Below are 21,318 nucleotides of genomic sequence, written 5' to 3' on the forward strand. Positions count from 1 at the left end.
GGGAGGGGGCACTGTTTGCTGGGCCGACTTTGATTTGCACGGCGAAGGGCCTGAGATTCAATGACGGTCATAACACTACCGACTGGACGCTCAGAACGGTTAAGATGGCAAACGGCAGTTAACCTGGACTTCTGTCATGAAAGGAAAAAACGAATCTCCTGGTGGGCTCAGGAGCACCACCTCCCACCCGGCCCGAGAGGTGGAGAGGAATCCGCAAGCCGGGTACAGGCAGGGGAGGGCGCGAGGCGACAGGTGAGATGCAGACGGGGCCCATCAGGTACACTTACAGGGCAGCCGGGCCAGCTCAGCGCGGCGCCCCACCACGGGGAGGAGCTGCTCGCCGAGGCGGGGGCGTGGCCTCGTGCTAGGGGGCGGGGCCCTCGGGGGGCGGGGCCCTCGGGGGCGGGGCCCTCAGGGGGCGGGGCCCTCAGGGGGCGGGGCCCTCAGGGGGCGGGGCCCTCAGGGGGCGGGGCCCTCACCGGGGCTGGCTCGTGCGCGCCATCGAGACGCGGCTGCTAGAGCGGCGGGAAGCGGCTTCCGGTGCTGCGCACTTCCGCCGTAGAGTTGAAGTCTGCGTGGCCTAGAGTGGACCGGGGCGCCCTGTGCCGGCCCGGGCCGCGGTCCTCTGGTCCGCTGTCGCCGCCTGGCCGCCATGGGCTTGCTGACCGCGCCCGCGTTTCTCTAGCCGGACTTCGGGAGCCCCTGCGCCCTTCCCGGCGGCCCACGGCCGGCTCCGGCGGGCCCCCGGGTGAATCCGTGACCCCCTGCCTCCCGCGGCTGTCGGGGCCTTCTTGTCCCGCCCGTCAGCGGCTGCCTCCGCATGTCACCAGAGGGGCACGGGCTTCGCGCTGTACTCCTGCTCACCGCCCTCCAGGCCGAGGCCCCACTGCAGGGATTGCACATGTCTGGTCCGGCCACTCGAGACCAGTGGTGGCCATGAGCACCGAAAAGAAGAAAGGAGGCTTGTTTGTCGGCACGCCCCCGTGGGAACAGGCGTAGTAAGCTTGTCAGCGTGAGCTTTATTTAGCCTTAAGTAGAAGAAGGGTTGGGGCAGGGGGTGAGGGTGTGCATATTCAGCAGTCCTGCTCAAGGCGAGGCCTGGTTGGTCATTAGCTCAGGCTTGGTTCCGTCCAGTTCTGTCATTCCAGAGGGGAACAATCCAATCCCCGCGATAGGGTGCAGCCTCCTTATTTGGGGGTGGTCTATCCTGTGACGCTCTGCTGGTCCTTAAGGGTAGTTCAGTCCCTTGTCATAAACACGTTATCCATCAAAGGCCGGGTGCGGAGGCTCACGCTGTAATCCCAGCTACTTGGGAGGCAGAGATCGGGAGGATCGTGATTTGAGGCCAGCCCTGGCAAGAAGGTAGCAAAATCCCTTGTAGACAAAGAAGACAGGCATGGTGGTGCACTGTAATCCTAGCTATTAGTGAATCATGGCTTCAGGTTTCCCCCGCAAAAAGTGAGACCTCATCGGAAAAATAATCCAAAGCAAAAGGCTGGAGGTGTGACTCAAGGAATTGAGCAGGTGCCTGCTTGAGACTCTGAGTTCAAAAAAAAAAAAGACGTTATTCTTGAGTTCTGTCCTTCCTGGAGCCTAAGTTGATTTCAGGACAGAGACCCAGCAATAGGGACAGATGCAAAATGGAGGCAGGGATGCCAAGCTTTTCTCCTTTTAGTTAACTGTGTGCCCAGGTGAGGAGTGTGTGTTTTGAGGAGTGCAGTGTGGATTCCAACTACCTGTTATATTCTGGGGCTGTGGTTCTTTTCCTGCTTTCCAGGCACACTGCAGGTCACACCCACTCTCTGTTCTTGGGTCTTTGAGTCTAGCTGGGTTTGTGGCACCTAGAATCATGCTGTGAAGGGGAGCGTTTGAATTTTCTCACTCAGAGTTTGTAATTCCCCATCTCTGCAGTAAACCCCTGTGCTCATTGCTTCTTTTCCTTTATAGACGGTTGTATAACTTATGAAGTGCCAGTTCAATATTGCACCTTTTCTTTGAGACAGGGTCTTGTTATGTAGCCTACACTGGCCTTGAACTGATGATCTTCCTGCCTCAGCCTCCCGAGTGCTGAGTGCCTGTAGTACTATGCTTAGCTTCCCCACCCCTCCCCTTTTAAACGTATTTTTAAGGTTACAGAAGTTACTATTGTGGATATGAGTCCTTCACCAGCTGCATGTATTGGGGGGCATCTCACACTCGTGCTCACTCTTGCTCTATGTGACTATGGCGCTTCCATTTTCCTAAGGATCTTTTTAAAAGCAGAATATTTAAATTTTGTTACAGTTGCATTTATAATTTTTTTCTTTCCAGGTTAGTGTTTTTGGTGTATGGGAGGAAGGAGGAGCAGGGCAGGGAGGCCACCGTCTGTGCTGAGGTGCTGTCTCCATTTTTCTTTTTCTCTGGAACATACAATGGGTTCCTACCTCCTGGGGCTAGCCTTTGTAGATCTTATTAGGCAGGCAGTGCTACATTTCTGCAGGTTAAATTTACAGGTGGTGTTAGTTGATGCATAGAACTAAACACTACAGTGCCTATCAAAGGTCGTCAGATGTTCTGGGTCTGTAAATCTAAAGATTTAGCATTTAACATAGCAAGCCATATATGTGGGCATAGGATGGGAGGGTGAAAAAGGATTAGGGAGCGGCACGACCTTGGAGTAGGGTGTCTGGCTCCTAGGAGAGCAAGATTGAGATTGCACAGAGCTCAGTGCTGATGCTTTATTCATTTTCCTACAAGCCACCCAACTTCTGCTAAAGGCATCTCTGATTTTCACGTTATCACTTAAATTTTACCTTGCTCTTTGAGCCTCATTTGCTTTTTGGGAGGCATTTTTTCATAAAATTAAGGGTAGGAAACAGCAGATCACACAGCAATTTAAGCACAACTGACAATAATGCAGGACCAACAGAGCTTCTCTGCATCAAATGAGCCCTCATGAACCTCAGTTGGAGGTTCCTCATGGAACCCCTTGTGGGTTCCACCTGCTACTTCTGCAATGACAAATTTCAACATGAGTTTTAAAGGAACATTCAAAACATATCACTACATTATTGGTAATCATAGAATTGTATTACAGTTCTATGTAACTGTATTGGTACAGTTGTTGGTTTATTTTCAAATGACAGGGAAAATGTGGTTGAAATTGATGTGATGCTCTGAAGGAAAAGGTGATCTGATTTCAGTAAAACCTGGTTTATACATGAGGACCATTGCCAGGCTTTGGCTTCAGTGCTTCCTAGTCTTCTGCTCTCCTAGACTTCTGGTGAGGGGTGAAGAGTTCACTGTGAGTCCTGCTGTGGAACATTTCCCACAGCAGTTAAACAAGCTTCAGGTAGAGGCTGCAGGGCTTCCTTTGCTTGCCAGTTTCGTAATGTCTTTTTTAGGAAATTTGTCCCTTTCATCTAAGTTACTGGTACAGTTGCTTATGCTGGCCCTTTAGGGTATTCCCAGTGCAGATAGAATCTGTAGTGAAACATCTTTTTTCATCCCTGATAGGAGAGTGAGGCATGGCCTGTGGATATACAGTTGGTGATGCCTTTACTCAGGGTGTCTCTGGAACAGACCTCTCTTGTTTCTGGGGCTCTGGCCTTCACAGGAAAATGGGGCCACCATGCGAAGAGAGCTCCAGGATTCCGGAGGAGGGTGGTTCTCAACAGGCGTGGCAGAAACTGGATCCATATACCCCATGCACAGTTAGGAGACGGCCTGGCCTGTCACAGACACTCAGTGAAGACATGGGGTTTCTTGGGGTTGCACAATATTTTGATGCCTCCTTCATAGGAAAGTGTCTGAGGACATTTTGCATGCCCAGCACTGTGGGAATAACTGAATTGGTCCCTCTGCTATATGGCAACCAGCTGCCCTTCCTGGGGTTTTAGCCCCAAACCCTCTAGCTCATGTTTGCAGCTAAGCTGTTGACTTTTAGGTAGAATTTATAGCTGTTCTCAGCCTTGTCTACTGCTAGGCTTGGCCTGCTTCCTGGTGCTAAAAGTTCTCTTGTGGCTAGTAAGCGCCTGCTGTCCCATGTACCTGAGTGCAGCTGGACTCTCTATAACTGGTGTTTACAGGACAGACTCCATCAGGCACATAGACAATTCTGGGTTTTCTGAAACTCCTCCATTTGCTGAGGGAAGGGGCCCTTGGGGTCAGGTGGGGTTCCCAGATTGACTGCTTCTCTCTACCTGCCTTTCTCTAAGGAGGGCAGCCATTCTTGGCCTAATGGATGTGTCCCAAGTGAGCCTGCTGTTAGCAGCATCCCTCTGCCCTGCAGGCCCCTTAAGCCCTGGCCCAGGCGGGGAGGCCTCTCACTAGGGCCTGTCTTTTTGCTAGTTCTCTTTCATGGTGGGGGAAGGAAAAGAACCTTGATTCTTAGTGCGCTCTTAGTCCACTACAGATACAATGGCAAAATACCAGAGACTGGGCAGCCTAAATGAGACATTTATTTCTCTGTTCTGAAGGCTCCAAACCCAAGATCAAGGTGCTGGTCTATCCAGTTTCTGGTGAAGACTGCTTCCCAGCTTGTAGAGCCCTACTTACACCTGTACTCTGGAATGGGAGAGAGCCAGCCACACCAGTGAGAGCTGTATGGGCTCTCCCCTCATACTAGGGTTTGAACTCAGGGCTTCAGGCTTGCTGGGTAGGTGCTTATTGCTTGATCCATGCCTGCAGCCCTTTTTGCTCTGGTTATTTTTGAGATAGGATCTCATGTTTATGCCAGGGCCAGCCTTGACTATAGTCCTCCCCATCCAAGTCTCCTAAGTAGCTAGGATTACAGGTATGAGCCGCCAGTGCCAGCTGTATGGCCTTGTTTGTTAGGACTCCTGTCCAGTGGGTTCATGGTCTCATCCTATGACCTCATCTAACCTCAGTTGCTTCCTTTCAGGCCCCTCTCCAAGTATGGTCACTCGGAGGGGTTGGAACTCCAGCATGTTAATTTTGGGGACACAGACATTCTGTCCACAACAGGGGTCTTTACTGTGGTCAGCTGTGGGCTTGGGATTTCCTCTTAGAGACCATCATCTGCTCTCTCCTCTGTGCTGAATGTGGAAGCTTTTAGCACTCTCTCTCTTTCTCTGACTCTCTTGCTGTCTCAGGAACACCCAGTCCGGGAGCCGTCTGTGTTTCAGGTACCAGTGACCTTTGATGATGTGGCCGTGTACTTCTCAAGGAAAGAATGGGAGGGTCTTGGGCTCCACCAGAGGGCCCTCTAGCGGGACGTGATGCTGGACAATTTTAGGACCTTGGCTGCACTGGGTAAGGGCCACACATTGGTTGCAGGAGCTGGGGAGTTTTTGGCCTGTGTGGTCAGAAGGGCCTGGCCTCCCCTCTGCCATGTCTGGTCAAGGGCACCTCTCTGGGCTCTCTGGAGGCAGCCCCCCTTCCTTCCTCAGACTCCCTAGGACCCTGTGTTGGCTGTGGAGCAGTGCATGTGCCCCTGAGCTGGTATCCAAACTCCTGTCTCCTCCCTGTGGTCTCTGCTTTGGGCAGCTTCTCTAGGGGGCCCTGAGGACTGTGCTGGCTGCTGGGTTTTACCTTGTGCTGACCCACAGCTTGTCTGAGCTCTGATTCTACATGAATAAAACACCATTTCTCTCTTTTGACAAGGATTCTGTGGCCCCAGACCAGACCTTGTCTCCTGCTTGTAGCAGTGGGATGAGCCATGGCTTAAGGATTGGGAGAGACCTGAGTTACATGTCCACACAGGTAAGTATGACCTGGATTGGACTGGGCTTGATTGACCTATCTTTCTATTCCTACCTCTCCAGAGTAAATGCCTAACACCTAGCACTGCTAAGGGGTCTTCCCCACCTGATGGGAGAGCAGATAGGAAACTACTTCTCAATTAGGGACTTTATTTTTTAAATTTTTTTCCTCTGCTCCACTCTGTGCCTCAGTTAGGAACTTCAGAAACACGAGTGGCATTCTTGCTGATGAACCCTGCTAAAACAGACATTTACATGGACCGCACACCTGGGGACAGGTGGTTTGGGGAGGGAGGGAGGTGGTGACAAAGGAAGGTGCTCATCCTTGACATTCTTCTGTGATGACTTGGGATGAGTGTCTGAGGTCTAATGGCCACTCAGGGTCTCAGGTCTGATGCACCTGCTGCAGATGTAGGTTTCCCACATCTGGCCTTGGGTAGGTTCTTTATTCCATGTGGGTTTGCTTATTTGTAAAATTGGGACAATAGTTCTGTCCCCTCTGTAAATGAGATGGTGTTCTTCTTGACAGTGACCATGAGGGTTTTGTTTTGTTTTCTTTTCTTTTCTTTTTGTGTTGTTGGGGATCAAACCCAGGGCTTAACACAGGCTAGGCAAGCACTCTTCCACTGAGCTACACCCTGAACCCTGGGTTTTGTTTTTCACTTCAGATCCTCTTGGAAGTGAGATCAAGCAGTTGCATGACCCTGAGACAAGCTGGGAGGTCTCTGGGTTGTGTGGAGCCCCAGGCTGGGGAGGATGTCAGGTCCCTGGTTGGAGGGAAGCTTACAGCTCAGAGGGTGAGTGGGTTACACAGCTTCTTGATGCCTGCCCTCTGGGCTTGACCTCCACTGCAGGAGCAAGGCCTGTTACTTGAAGTGATGCAAGCTTAGAGGACATTCTTTTGAATCAGTTGATGTTTCTGTTGCTCTGTTTTTATGTACCGTTGGGCTGTATAAGCCAATTTACAGTAGTCCATCATGTTGGTAATACCATTTATCTACTATTGTCTGGTTTGGGTAAGCATTTTGGTTCATTTTAAGTTTTCCAGTGTAAATAGTTTTAGCTCATTTTTCCTATAACTAATGCCACTTCTTTGGAGTGACTCACTAAGTAGATTGAAATGAATTGATATGACACTTTTGGTAGCAGTTCTTCATGCTTTGCTGAATGGCTACTGCATGACCTGGACTTCACCACCTGTCCTGTGTAAATGTGTCAGTTTTCCTCCCCAGGGGCCGTGAAGCCTATTGATCATAAGAGACGCTGCAATCGGCTGGCCTGGGCTCAGGAGAGAATCCACCTACAGGCAGGAGCCAGGAGAGGAACTCCCTTCAAGGAAAGGATCCTCCAGACTAAAGGTAATGGGTGGCTTCCCAGAGCTGCTTTTGGAAGCAAAGTGGACAAGCCCATGGCTCTCCAGGGCCAAGTGTGTGGGAAGTCCTGTGGGCAGCAGCCAGTCCTTAAGGAGCAGCAGAGCCGTGCTGACGGGTCCACATTCATATGTGGCATGTGCAGGAAGGCACTGAGCTGCCACAGCCAACTGGCTGCTCACCAGACAGTGCACACAGGGACCAGGGCCTTCCACTGGGTTTCAAACCTCCTGTGCCACCGGAGAAATCATACCAGCAAGAAGCCCTTCCCTTGTGAGCTGTGTGTACAGGCTTTTAGCTTGAAGGACCACCTGGTGCAGTACCGCAAAATCCACACAGAGCACCGGCCCTATGAGTGTGGCAACTGTAGGAAGGCATTCAAACAGAAGTCAAACCTCCTCCGGCATCAGCTGGTACACGCCAGAGAGAGGCCTTTCTACTGTATCGACTGTGGCAAGGCTTTCCGCACCAAGGAGAACCTCAGCTACCACCAGCGGATTCACGGTGGTGAGAAGCCCTACACCTGTGCCGAGTGTGGTAAGGCCTTCAGGTGGCCCAAGGGCTTCAGCATCCATCAGAGGCTGCACCTAATGAAGCAGTTCTACAAGTGTGAGTGCTGTGGGAAGGGCTTCTGCCACCTTGGCTTCTTTACATGGCATCAGAGACCTCATGGGCGAGGCAAGGTGTAGAGGCACTTGTGCCTGTGGAGAGCTGCACATTTGCTGGTGCTTTGGCCTTGGGGAAGAGCTGCTCAGCAGTCAGTCTCCAGCCTGCGAGCAACCATTCAGCATTCCCCAAATAACCTCAGGAAATCTAAGAAAATTGCCATCTGCAAAAGGAGATCTGGAGTACACCAGTAGAGCCAGCAGTGACTGCATTCTCATAGTACCCAGTGCCCTGAGAGGCACCAAGGCTGTACACAGCCATAGATCACCCTGTGTCCTTGGGTAAGGCGGCTGAGAAGCCCCTGGTGTTTTATCCTCCCCTGCACCTATAGCTGTGTCAGCCCAGGAACTCAAACCTCTGCTCTCAATGCCGCTGTGCGCACTTTAACTTCCTTTCTTTCCTTGCTGTTTCTCACCCGTGCTGTTTGTCCTTTCTCTGTCCTGTGCATGGCAGCTTTGAGGTTTACACAGAACCTTCTACAACCTCAATGGATGGGGTATAGAAATGAGCAGAGGGGCTGGTGGAGTGGCTCAAGTGGTAGAGCGCCTGCCTAGCAAGCATGAGGCCCTGAGTTCAAACTGCAGTGACACCAAAAATAAAAAATAAAAAAGAAAGAAATGAGCAGAGGATGGTGTTGACAATCACAAGAGTTTTGCAACCACTGCTCCACAGGCACAGAAGATACTGGGTCTTCGATAAAATAGCATTGCATCTTCTATTTATTTGGGGTCTTTAAGACAAGACTCAGTTATTTTCTGTGTCACAAAGGAGCTGTGCATCGGGGCCTGGATAATCCTTTTGCTTCAGGTGTGACCCTTTGTCCCAGGGTAAAGCTGTCAAAGTGCTGGGTGGCAAGGGGCAGCTGGAACTTCTGCTTCTGGACATGTGAGCATTGGATGTGTTTGTACATAGGACCACAAATCACGGGGATGATGCACAACCTAGGGCCACTGCTCAACCTTGGGCCCCCCTTTTTTTAGGGCCCTTCAGTAACTGGAACCCCACAGCACTACCATAGACCGTGGACTCTTAATTGCCCTGGCATCTGCAAGTGTGGGAGGTGCCAAGGAGCTGGCTGAGTCAGGTCAACATGGAAAAGTGGTGCTGTTCACACACCATCGCTGCTGAGCTCCTCTGTCCATCTCTGTTGGTGGTGCATTCAGAGCATGTTCCTGGAGTTAATGTGTAAGCCTGGGTCTTAGAGCTGTGTGAAGTGGCCACAATCACCACAGGGCATCTTCTTGGGGCAGAGGTAACCTGTTTGTTCAGTACTCATGGCATGACTGCTTATCCATACAGAAACACAAGTCTGCCAGCCTTGAGGTCGTCACAGGCCAGCCTTATACTCCACAAGCTGATCAAGAGACCAAGTAGTTGTCTCTATTGTAACTCAGGTTATCTGAATATCTGATGGGAGATTTTGCTTTTGCTTTTTAAGAATTTCAGTTAGCAAATGCACATGGAAGAAGTGAGTTTGTGGGAAATGGGATGGAGAGCAGGTTCAGCTCACCAAGAGGACCAGAGAGGGATGCTGCCAGATATATGCCCTTCCCCCGTAAATCTGAGGTGCAGAGCAAAGGCTGGGGTGACCCTTATTATGAGCTGTAAGAACTCATTTTGAGATCATGGAAATGTGGATAGGCCTGGGTATTAGGTGCTCTAAAGGAGGTTGTGATGGTGTGGTTATTAGGTATAAAGAGCATTTAGTGCGATGGATTCTGATGGAGTTATGGGGAAATACCATGGTGTCTGCAATTTGCCTTAAAAATTCTAATAAAAAGGAAAAAGTACTGTTGGCAAAATGTAAGTTACTGAAGTTTGGAGGTATGTTTGAAATTTTCAGTTAAATCTTTTTTTTTTTTTTTTTTTTGGGTGGTGGTGGTACTGGGGACTTGCAGTTGCTAGACAGGTGCTCTACCACTTGAGCCACTCCACCAGCCCTTTTTTTTGTGATGGGGTTTTTCAAGATAAGGTCTCAAGAAATATTTGCCTGGGGCTGTTGTTGAACCTCAGTCCTCCTGATCTCTACCTCAAGTAGCTAAGATACAGGGGTGAGCCATCAGTGCCTGGCTGTAATTTCTTTTTATAAGCTCATTGATACATACTGAAGATTATTCTAAACAGCCAAGAGTCGTGAACTTAGAAGGCCCTGCATGACACAATGACAGCACCACGAACCACAGACTGGGCAGTATAACCAACAGAAACATTTCCTCACAGGCTGGAGGTTGGAAGGCATGAGGATACCAGCAGCGGTCTTTCTGGTGAAGACTTTTGGCCTCGATGGGGCCAGAGCCCTGGTCTTTCTCTCTCCTGCAAGGGCACCAGTCCCCCCTGGAACTCACCATCTCAGCTGAGTCACTTTGGGAGACCTACCTCCTGATGCACGCTATTGGGTGTATGACCACTTAAGGGTGATATAGTCCATAGCAACAGTTTCTCTGGGTCCAGCCTGATTGGCACACTGCTCTCCTGACAGCCACTGCTCTTGCATGGCAGGGGCAGTGAGGCCACTAGAGCCCTTTCATGGTAAGTGAAAATCCTCCCAGTGGAATGTGTGGACAGTCTTCCTTTTACTTATACAATCCTAACAAAAGAGCATGTGCTTTTCTAAGGGCTGAGGGAAGGTGTCCTATTTCCTGTTTAGTTGGTGGCACCTGGAAGGCTTTGGATGGTTGAGTGTAGGTGGAAAGGCTATTGTGGAATGGACCAACTTGTATCTGTGGGCAGTGGGCACTAGGGTGACACTTAGAGACTTGAGTTTTGAGTGTCCTGCTGGAACCAGCGGGCTGTGTCTGGGCTTACCTGTACATGGTTTGATCCTTCACGATGCTTTCACTAAGTGATGCGTTTGTATGGGGTTAGTAATGAACTGTTTTCCATTTGATGATATGTATTAGTCTGAGCAGGCCACCAGGGTGCTTGGTGGCAGTTTTGTCCAGTTGACAGACAGCCATGGCATGACCAATCTGCTTCCTCTGCCCTACTCAGTGGGCTGTGGTGCAGATAGGCTTTTCCTTCCCGGGGTTGGTAATGGCAGATGGCTGAGGAACAGAGTATCCCGAACTGACAGATGTTTCCTGCTTTGCCCAGTTGCTTGGGATGACTGCCCTTAGACTGGTGGCAGTGAAGCCGTGAGCAGGTGCAGTGGTGTTGGGATGACCTGCATCTCAGCCTTGTGGGTTCACTTCCCCCTGGCAGTGCCTTCCTAGGGTCGAGTGACAGGATCTCCTATCAGGTGTTCCAAAGCAGTGCTTGCATTCTCAGGGCAAGTGAGTGACCTCAGTGTCCCCCGACCCCATCAGCCTATGGGGTGGAGGGTGGGGAAAATAAGACCATTCTGTGGCCAGAATGGGTGTCCCATTGGGGCCAGTAGATGGTAGAGCTGTGCCTGTGACCTGGCATCTGCCCTGTCCCCAAGCAACACTTGCTGTCTGGCCTACGTGCCCACTTCCCACACACATGCCTACCTAAGGTGCATGACGAGGCAGGTACAGCAAGAGCAAGCATGCAGAGCCATGAGGTGGTCACTGGCATCTCCAGAGGTGGAGTCTGCTGTGCTAGGAAGAGGACATTGCATACCAGCAGGGCCAGCTCTGGAATCCACTCTCCCTGTCTCTTGGACAGAAGGCCAGGTAAATCTGCATTGGGGCTCATTGTAGTTGGAGTGCACCACAGGCCACTCAGCTGTTCCGGGTACTCACGGGCTCTGCTATATGTCAGTCTTGGAAGTTCTCAACCCTACAGGGACCCTATAAAGGTGGAGGACAGCTGTTTCTCCTGAGTGAAAGTCTAGCTCACTTTGTGACATTCATATTTAATACCTCTTGAGACCCAAATTGTGGGCCCACCAAGTGAAACACTGGGGAAATCCAAATGTGCAGGTTTTGAATAGCAGTATAAAAAAAAGCTTACTCCCTAGTACAAACCTAAATGGTTGGACCATACTGAATTTAAAGCTTGAAGAAGTGTCCTGCTTCACAGGGCCAACCACCTGTTCAGGACGAGAGGCTGGTGTGGAAGCCGGGGATCCAGCTGCAGCAGCAAGCAGGGGATACTTGGGAGCCTGGGGCCACCGTCACACCTGAGCATATAGAGTTCACTGTCTGCTTCCTCACCCCCTATGCACTCTTGTTAGGAAATGTGAGGGCTTGCATTGATTTGCAGTGCAAGGTCAGCACTGCAAAGTGCAAGGTCAGCACTGCAGGGACACTACCCTACCTCAAACCAAACAGAGGTGAGACAGCCTCCGGAAAGATGGGCTCAAGGCCTCTCCATAGCCTCCCACCATGCTTGCTAATGTTTCCAGCACCAGCGAGTAGCCACTTGCTGCTGGAATTCTTAGGAGAGCCTTTCCATGGGCTTGTCTGGGTTTTTCCACTATTAGCAGCAGCGTACCAACTTTCACATCCCATGCCAGGGCTCCAAGTGTCCTTAGCAGAGAGGTTGGGAAGGCGAGGGCCTGCCGCACTCCACCCCTGCTTTCACATGCTTGGTCTAGTTACCCCATCTATAGCTGCAGTGTCATCTTGTTTTGCTTTTGGTATTTGTGCACTGTACAAACAGCCAGGTAGATGGCAGACCTGTCGTCAGGCAGCAGGACACTCTCCCACTGCTTGCATGGCCCTTCTCTGTTTATTCAGCAGTGCTGCAGGCCGTAGCCCTGGCCTGTCCCCAGTTGTATGTCAGCGCCTTGGTGCTTCCTGGGACACAACGTGAGGCTTTCTCAGATTGCTCAATGTGTGTGTGTGGGTGTGTGTATGTGGGCTATACAGTGTCCCATGCCATCTCACTGTTCACCTTAATAAAACTGACAATGAGCTTCTACTTTGTTTAGGACAGCTCCTGGTCTAATAGTGCCAGCACATGTATTTAGTGAGCAAATAATCTAGTCCTGTTATTTTCCTGATTTACTTTTGTGTTCTACTTCTACACATAAAATCTAGTCTCCTAGTATTTATAAGACCCTGAAATGTATCACTTAAATTCCCAGACCCTACCTAGCAGCTGCTGAGCAATGCTGACTGGTTCTCAGGCTCAGCTGCCTGGGAACTTGACCTAGACTGAGTTCTTTGGCCCAAGATTGTCCCACTTCCTGGAGCTTTGTCCGGTGACTGACTGATGGACGGGTGGAGCCCACTGCTGCAGAGCTCCAGGAGCTCCCATTGAGCCCCATGCTGTGCCTACAGGGAGCTCTGCTCTCCCCAGCTCCTGCAAACAGGTTGGGAGATCCAAGCCTGCATGTTCTTATTTGTGTTAATGCTTCACTTCTCAGAGCCCACATCCCTTTATCAGAAAGCCTCTGGGGTCTGAGATGTTCTCTCACAGCATTCCCTCCCCCCCACACCCATAGTTTCCTGTGTTACTAACATCTTATTTTAATGTTGTTCATTTGTTACAGCGGATAAGCAGTATGGATACATTATTAACTGAAGTCCACAGTTCCCACCAGGGTTCACCCTCTGTGCAGCCTATGGGTTTATAGGAATGTATGACAGGCACCCAGCATTACAGCATCATACAGAGCAGTTCCACTGCCCTAAGAATCCTGTTCACCCCTTATTGCCTATCTCTGGCAACCAGTGGTCTTTTTACTGTGTGTATTGTTTTGCCTCTTCCAGAATGCCTTTTGGAATCAGTTTTTAACCGTTTTGTTTTGGCTTTTTCCACTTAGAAATATGCATTTAAGTTTTCTCCATGTCTTCTCATGTCTTGATAGGTCATACTCAGTGATAAGTGGTCTGGACCGGCTACAGTTGATCCATGTACTTACTGAAGGACATCCTGCATTTAGATCCCACATGTCCTCCAGAAGCTTCTGTGTTGAAGCTTTGGTCTCCAATGCAGCAGTGCTCAGAGGTGGGGCCTTTGGGAGGTGACTGGATCATTAGGGCCTAAACCTCATTAATGAATTAATCTACTGAGGAAGGTGGTGGAAACTTTAGTAGGTCACTGGGGGCCTGCCCTTGAAGGTATATTTTGTCCCTGGCCACTTCTAGTCTCTGCTTGCTGGTCCTCATATGAGGTGAGCAGTTTTGCTCCGTCACACACTCCCTGTCATGATGTTCCATCCCACTAGGCTCAAAAACAATGGAACCAAGTGACCATGGACTGAAAGCACTGTCCAAAATAAATCGTTAGGTTGGAAAGCTGACTTACATAACTTGGGTGCATAAGTCTTGGCAGTCATGAGTAAAGTTGCCATAAATATTTGTGTGGATGAAAGTTTTTCTTGGTAAACGTATCAAGGTACTCACTTGGTAGGGTTTTGTTTTTGGTGGTACTAGGGAGTTGACCTTAGGGCCTTGCACTTGCTAGGACTTCAGCCGCAGCCCTAGCCCTTTTGCTTTAGTTTTTTTAATAGGCCTCACGTTTAAGCCAGGGTTTGGCCTGGACCTTGATCTTTCTGAGCTCAGTCTCTGCTTACCGGGTTGACAGGAGCGCCACTACTCCCAGCTTCTATTGAGATGCCGACTCCCGGACTTTTTGCCCCCGCTGGCCTCAAATCTCGATCCTTCCTATCTCTGCCTCCCCGTGGCATGAGCCACCTCACCTGGCCTCAGTCGCTAGATCTTGTGGTGAGAATATGTTCAGTCTTTTAAAAGAAACCCTCAAACTCGCAATGAGCGAGCGGTCCTACTGCTCCCCTCTCCGTCGTGAGTTTAGTTTAGTTTGTTACAACTTTTGGATCAAATTAGCAAAGAACGCACTTTCCAGGGCTGCGGGGTGCGGTCCCTCTACTTTCCCAGGACCTGCCGCACCGGGGCCCGTGCGGGAACGACTGTTGGGGCCGGCGCAGGTCCGCGCGAGGGTCGTGCCCGGGTCCTCGCGACGAGCCGCAGGCGGGGCGGGGGCAGCCGCTCAGCAGGAAGGACCCGGATGCCGAGCGGCCCCGGCCCCGCCCCTACCGGAAGTGCGCGTGGCCCCGGCGCCCCGCCTCCTTCCGCCGGCAGGTGTGGGGCTCCTGACAGCAGCGACCGGTTCGCGCCTCAGTCGGGGGACGGAATCGGCCTCGCACCCTGACACGTGGCAACGAAATTCAAGTCGTGACCTCGGAGGGCGGGGCGTAGAGGCCACCGCTGAACGAGGGGCAAAATCTGAACTGCAGCCGCGGTTGGGCGGACAGTGTTCTCCAGAGTGAGCTCCTGCTCTTCGTGCTGTGGCTGCGTCTGGTCGGGAACGTGCAGTGTTTAGGGACTAAGCGGCGCGAAGTCCCAACAGAATCCCAAATAACCAAGAGGACCCCGCGACCACACGCGGGCCAAGCGCGCGCCGCTCGGTCTGGATGCGCGGGAATGGGAGTTCCCTGTACTATTCTTGAAATTTTCTCTAAATGAACTTATTTTTTTAATTCCAGAAAAATTCCCAATAGGTTGGTGGCAAAACCGAGTGCGAACCCGGTCTCTGTCCCAGACCCTTCCACCTGCAGACCTGGGCCTTCCTGGTCACTAGCCTTCTCTTGCCTCTGCCAGGTCAGGTCCGCTGTCGGTGCGGGGACGCTGAATTCCAGCGGGGACTCGGGAGAAAAAAGGCAGCAAACTCCCTTCCAGGCTGTGTACCGGTGGCTCACGCCGGTAATCCCAGCTACTTGGGAGGCTGAGATCGAGAGGATTGCAGTTCTTGGCTAGCTCTGGGTAAATAGTTTGTGCGACTCCATCTCCAAAATAACCAGAGAAAAATGGAGTGGAGGTGTGGTTCAAGCAGTAGAGCGTCTGCTTTGCAAGCATGAAGCCTTGAGTTCAAACCCCAGTCCCACCAAAAAACCCCCAAAATTCCCAACTTGGAAATGGCAGGCACGCACGAGCAGCCCAGTGTCCACTCGAGCAGCGAACCAGAGGGATGCCAGAGCGCACGGGGGTCACACTTTTATTAACACCTACACGCACCGAGTAAGCGTCGGCATTGGCTTCCTGCACGTGGGTTCAGACCCGCCCTGAGGCGGCCTCTGCTGCAGCGTCGGTTTTCACCGGCTCCGACTGTAGGGTGGGAGGAGACCTATCCTGGGACAGACCCGAGGGAAGCTTGGGGTCAGACTCTGCAGAGATGAGCATGTCCTGAGAAGTCTTTCTCAAAGAGGACCGTGGAGAGGTCCGTGAGCCTTCGAGTGACTGCGTCTTCGACAAGAACTCGGAGCCCGCGGATGACGAGGTCGAGGGAACCTCGGAGTCCCGGTGCGACCGGGTCACGGATGGGGCCCGGGAGCTCCGGTGCGACCGGGTCACGGATGGGCCCCGGGAGCTCCGACGCGACGGTGGCAGCAGGGACAGGACCCGGGAGTCTGGGTGCGCGGAGGCCAGGGACCCCATCCCGGAACCCGCCTTCGAAGGAGCCGGCGATGGGACCAACGACCGGTCCTGAGAAGTCTTAGGCGATGCTGCAGATGGGACCCTAGAAACTGTGCGTGATGAGACCACAGACGGGCCCTGGGAGGTCACAAGCGACACGACCACAGACGGTGCCCGGGAGGTCGCATGGGTTGGTGTTTGGGAGGCCGCGCGGTACAAGACCACTTGGGTGGTGAGTGAGTCGGCACGCGAGGCTGACTGGGAAGGGGCGGGCGGCTGCCAGAGCGGCGGGCCCCCGGGGCCCCTGCGCAGCCAGCCGTGCACGCGCGCCAGGTTCCGCGCGCCCTCGTGCTCCCGCCGCAGCTGCTCGCGCTGCTCCAGCAGCTGACGCCGCGTGTTGTGCAGCAGCTGGGACCGCTGGAGCAGCTGCAGCAGCTCCTGCCGGAGGCGCCAGTTATCCGTCTTGATGGCCTGTGTGTGCGCGATGAGCGCGCGCGCCGCCTCCCGCTCTGCGCGCCGCCCCAGGGACTGCACGAGCTGGCGCGCCTCGCGCTCGAAGGCGGCCTTGTCATCGAGGAAGCGCCGCTTCACACGGTGGAGCAACTGCGTGTGCTCCACGCGCACGTGTAGCAGCTCGCACTCCAGCGTCCGGATCCGCGCCAGCTGCTCCAGCTGCAGCTCCTGCGGCGGGGGCGCGGGTCAGCGCAGAAGTACGTGGCGAGCCCACCTCGCTCGGCCCCGACCCTTCCACGGGCGTGCGCTCACTGGCCTTGTAGGGCTGCAGCTCCTGGACCCGTCGTGCCATCTTCTCCGCGCGCTCCACCATCTCCTGCAGTTGTGCGTGCACCCCTTCCTCGCGCCCTTGGTAGAGCGACGCCAGCTCGGCTCGCTGCCACTGGATCTGCGCGAGATCCACGCGGTTTTGCTCCTCGAGCCTTACTATGCCGTTGGCGCAGCGCTGCGCGTGCGCGCTCACATAATTGGCGAAAAGCCGGTTCTCTTCGCGCAGGCGCAGCGCCTCGCTGTCCAGAAAGGCGTTTTCCTGAAGCACTCGGTCCACGCGTTCGGTGCAGGCCTCCAGCAGCTCCGAGAGCAGCGTGTACTCGCGCTGCAGGTACTGCGCGCGCTCCGACAGCTGCGGCTCCGCACTCTCGCCCGTGCGTCCGGCGCTGGTGCCGCGCTTCTTCTTGGGCGCCATGGGTTGGGGTCTGGGACACCCGGTTTCGTGAGGGCACCGTCCCCTGCCCGCTCAGCCCCTCACCTTCCCCAGCCCGAAAATTCTAGGCCCTAGGTCTAGCGATGGGATGCACCTCAGGATCACAAGGTTTCGGGGAGAAAGAATCAGAGATCAGGACAGCATCGCTAACCTGTACTCGTGGGCTTTCCCCGGACCTTGGCTGCCGGTCGGGGTGGGTCCACCATTAATAATGTTGATGTTTATCTGATGCAGTCTCTATGGAGACAGAACGTAGTTGCTCTCCCCCACCCTATCCCCGTTGCTTGGGCAACTGCTGGACGACTCTTATTTCCTGGAGGTTCCCTTCCCTAAGTCTGGGCGTGACAGTCTGGGCGAGGCCCGGCAAGGACAGGGACAGACAGGTCTTCAGCTGTAGGACCTTCTGAGTCTAACAGACCTGGGCAGCAGCCCCAGGAACGCCCATCTTCCACGTACCGAGGTCTTAGTGCCCTTTGCTTTCTGTTCACCAAGTGGTCTTACTCTTGGTCGTACCTCGTATGGGAAAGACTTCGCCAGGTTCTCTCCGTCTAGTCTTGAGCGAGCCTTTCCCCCACTCCTCATGTGAAGTCTATGCTGTCAGGATGGAGCACGACCCCACAGCTTTTCCTCTCCCAAGGGACCCTTGCTTCTGCAGCCTCCATAGGAATGGGGCTACTGTGAGGTAGCAAGTCCATTCAGATGCCCCACCGTTAGCCTGCTGGCCAGCGCATTCCTCTCTGGGGCTCCTAAGCATCTGCTTAACTCATCCCAGGGGTCTGCACTTGCTGACTTCCCTTCCCAGGAGACCAGAGGCTGGAAGAGCCAAGAGATACACCAGGGATTTGGCTGCTCCTCTTCTTGCTGCTGACTCTGTGGACACAGCATCACTATTTGACTCAGCCTTGACTAGAAATGTCAGTGGCCCTGCGGGGCCCTGCAGAGCCTCATCCTGGAGGTAGCAGTCTGCTCCTGGTCCCATTAAACGCCTCAGCAAGAGGTGTGCGGGACAGCCTTTGAGGTGCATCTGAAATCTGAGGCTATTTTATGTTCCATCATAGAGCAGAGTTTCCTCCCAGGTTTGTCCACATTTGCTGGGATCTGGACAGATTTGAGGATCATTGAGTCATACCTGTGAGTGACAGGGTTTAGGGAACCCACAGTTGAACAGAATACTCTTTTTAATTTTTTTTTACACTTGGCAGTTTATATAACTGAATTTGCGCTACTCAGCTGCACCTGGTGGAAAAGCTTGGCAGAACAGTGAGGTCATTGTCCTTGTAAAACCCAAAACGTCACACACTAAAAGACAATGTGGAATCTCTGTTTTGGTATTGAAGTTTAAAAGCAACAATGACTCATAAGCTCCTAAATGTTGGCCCTAAAATATGGGTGTTTAATATGAAAGTGGTGCCTGACTTGTTACTGAAAATTGGGAAGAGACTGAGTAGAATAACAGGGAAGAGATCACCCCACCCATTGTGGGGCCTGTCTGCTGCAGGCTCTTACAATCCCCCTCCAGGTCCTTAGCAGGCACAAGATATCAGGGCCCCTTTCCAGTGCTCTCCATGCCGTCCTCCAGGCATGTCTGAGGTCACTGTCCCCCACTTAACAGTTTGGGACACTGAGACCGCAGGAAGTAGAGGCCTGCCCACTGGGACAGTCTGGCCCTCTGTGGTCTTAGATCCTGTGCATTCCAAGGTGGAGGCCTGCCCACTGGGCCAGTATAGTCCTCTGTGGTCTTGGATCCTGTGGATTCCCATCTGCAGACAAGAACACTGTCTGCACAGGAGTGTCCGGTTGATCTTGGCCTTGTAGTTAGTATAGCAAGGGTCCGGTGGCAGAGACTTTTAAGTTTGAACTTTTTCTGCTTCTCAGATGCTTTGTTCTCACTTTAAGCTCACAGATGTCTTCTCCCAGGAGAGGTCCACAAGCATTTTGTTCTGTTTCTAGCTTCCTTCCTCTCAGTTCTGTAATCCTGACCCAATGTAGTTTGAGGAGCTGTGTACACAGCCCCACTCTTGCCTCTCTCTACTTCTGCATGTGTGCCAACCATACTCCTCCCTGTCCCCATCTCTCCCCTGACCAGCTGCTGAACTGCAATGACCCCAGCCCCACCCAACCTACCCACCTTCACTTAGGCCTCTGCACAACTCTACACCTCAACTTAGATGTCCACCACAGTCCAGGCCACCCTCTGCTGGCTTTATCTGTGGCCTGTGGCAGAGGGAACCTTGCTGACTTAGCCTGCCTGGCTGGGCTGGCCATTGGCCTGGAGGTGGGCCTGCAGTGCCTTTCCAGGACCCAGTGATTCTTGTGGTGTGAGGATGGCACATGGGCCATTCCATGTGGCATTGCCTCTGCTCATGGGCAGCAAAACTTATATCTGAGGCCCCCGAACTCAAAGCCAGTGTTACACATGACATTTTGTCTGAGCTTGAGGTCCTTGCCCCTGCTCTCCATTGATGGGGTGGTGATCTTTGTCCTTCCTCAAAAGGTCCCAACACACGACTTCCAGCAGACTAAGGCAGGGGCAATCCAGGGCTTGCTCACCTCAATGTGAGAAGCAGGGCTGGAAAGGCCCAGGAATGGGGCCCTGCTCTCTACTCTATGCTGGGACCTCCCCAGGATGTGATGCTGCTTTGGGCCTACTCCTGAAGTACTGCTAGTAGCTCCTCGGGCCTTCCGCAGATGTCCCTGGGTCCACTCCTGGCCCATCCTGCTGTCTTTCTTGCCTGAAGTTCCTGACTTTGGGTGACCATCCCTCCTCAAGGAGTAGCCAATGGGGTTGGGTGCTGAACCTTGGACTGAAGACTCCCAGCAGCCTCTGCTCCCATTTCACACGTGGAGAAACTGAGGCATGGAGTGATTGTCCAAGGCCCCCTGGAATCTCTGGTGGTGTGTCTCTAGTTACTTTTCTACCTGGCCTCTTGCACACTTCTCTCCACCATCCTGTCCTGTGCTCTGGGACAAGGGTCAAAGGCAGCCTGTGGCCAGCACATGGCTAGTGCCAGCAATCTTTCCATCTGCCAAGGCAGACTCCACTTGCAGAGTTGGGAGTAGGTTTGGGTGAATCCAGAAACCCTGTCCCTAGGTGGGAGCCTGGTACTTACAGGGACAACCAGATGCTGACCAGTGGTCAGACGAAGGGATCCCAAGGAGATACAGTGACAGGAAATGCCCAGCTTCACCTGAATACCTCATCCCTTATCAGAAGCAGAGCTGATGGTGACCCCATGGCAAGGGGTCTTGGGCAGTCTGACCCAATCAATAGTTTAATCCACTGATGTATTCAGAATTTGAATGGCTTACTGGGAGGTGGTAGAACTGTGGAAGGCGGGCCTGGTTGGAGAAGTAGGGTCACGGGTCATTCCTTTGAAGGGCGCACCTTTGCCCTGGTCCCTTCCTATTACTCTGCTTTGCTTCCTGGCTGCCATGAGGGGAGCAGCTCTACTCACTATGTCTGCATCGCCATGATGCTCTGCCTCATTGCAGGCCCCCAGCAGTAGGGCCAAGCAACCATGGCCTAACACCTGAAACCATAAGCCAAAATGAAATTTTCCATCTTTTAAGTTGTTTTTCTCAGGTATTTTGTAATAGTGATGAAAACTGACTAATATAGGCAGGAATGTGAGGTCTGTCAGAGCTTGTCTATCCAATGTGGTCAGGCTCTGGAGGCCCAGGCCTGGTTGTTCTGGACCCAAATGGAGCCTGTCTCCTTTCCCACATCCCTGCAGGCCTGCTCACCTCACCCCTACCTGAGCCGAGAAAAGGCCTATCCCCGTCCATGGTCAGATACCTAAGAACGGATGCAAGATTCATACGAGGTTCAGAGACAGCCCCATGTCGAAGTCCTAGGCCCAGTCTACATCATGTGCCAGCTTTCACAGCATGGCTGCCCTGGGAGGACGTGCTTTGCCCTCCCTGATGCTCAATCCACTGAAGGCCATGGCTGTGCTCCCACCCCCTTCCCAGGTGCAAGGACAGGTTGAACCAGGGAGCCTCTGGTGAGTGCAAGGAGCACATAGGGCCAGGGTCTCTGTGGTGCTGGGTGACCCAGGGCCAGAGGGGCCCCTACACCA

General features: G+C 52.8%; 2 protein-coding genes across 7 annotated transcripts in view; one reads left to right on the forward strand and one right to left on the reverse strand.

Moving 5' to 3' along the window:
• The first annotated feature begins 562 nt into the window (after window positions 1-562).
• Window positions 563-21,318, forward strand: part of Mapk15 (mitogen-activated protein kinase 15) — a 36,212-nt gene continuing 15,456 nt past the window's right edge. For 2 of the 6 annotated variants that reach the window (XR_012446472.1, XR_012446471.1), the window contains exons 1-4: window positions 563-998; window positions 5,094-5,253; window positions 5,605-5,703; window positions 6,935-7,060. The gene's annotated coding sequence lies outside the window, so the exon portion shown is untranslated. Of the gene's footprint in view, window positions 999-5,093; window positions 5,254-5,604; window positions 5,704-6,370; window positions 6,500-6,934; window positions 7,061-9,958; window positions 15,809-21,318 lie in introns of those variants that run through there. The other 4 variants (XR_012446473.1, XR_012446470.1, XR_012446474.1 and 1 more) reach the window with 4 other exon arrangements.
• Window positions 15,658-17,221, reverse strand: Ccdc166 (coiled-coil domain containing 166). The gene is made up of 3 exons (XM_020170357.2): window positions 16,793-17,221; window positions 16,157-16,704; window positions 15,658-15,976 (listed from the first exon to the last, which is right to left on the reverse strand). The coding sequence occupies exons 1-3, from the start codon at window positions 17,219-17,221 to the stop codon at window positions 15,661-15,663; spliced, it is 1,293 nt and encodes a 430-aa protein (XP_020025946.2). The 3' UTR covers window positions 15,658-15,660.

The sequence above is a fragment of the Castor canadensis genome, chromosome 3 (assembly GCF_047511655.1).
Source record: "Castor canadensis chromosome 3, mCasCan1.hap1v2, whole genome shotgun sequence".
Classification (NCBI taxonomy): domain Eukaryota; kingdom Metazoa; phylum Chordata; class Mammalia; order Rodentia; family Castoridae; genus Castor; species Castor canadensis.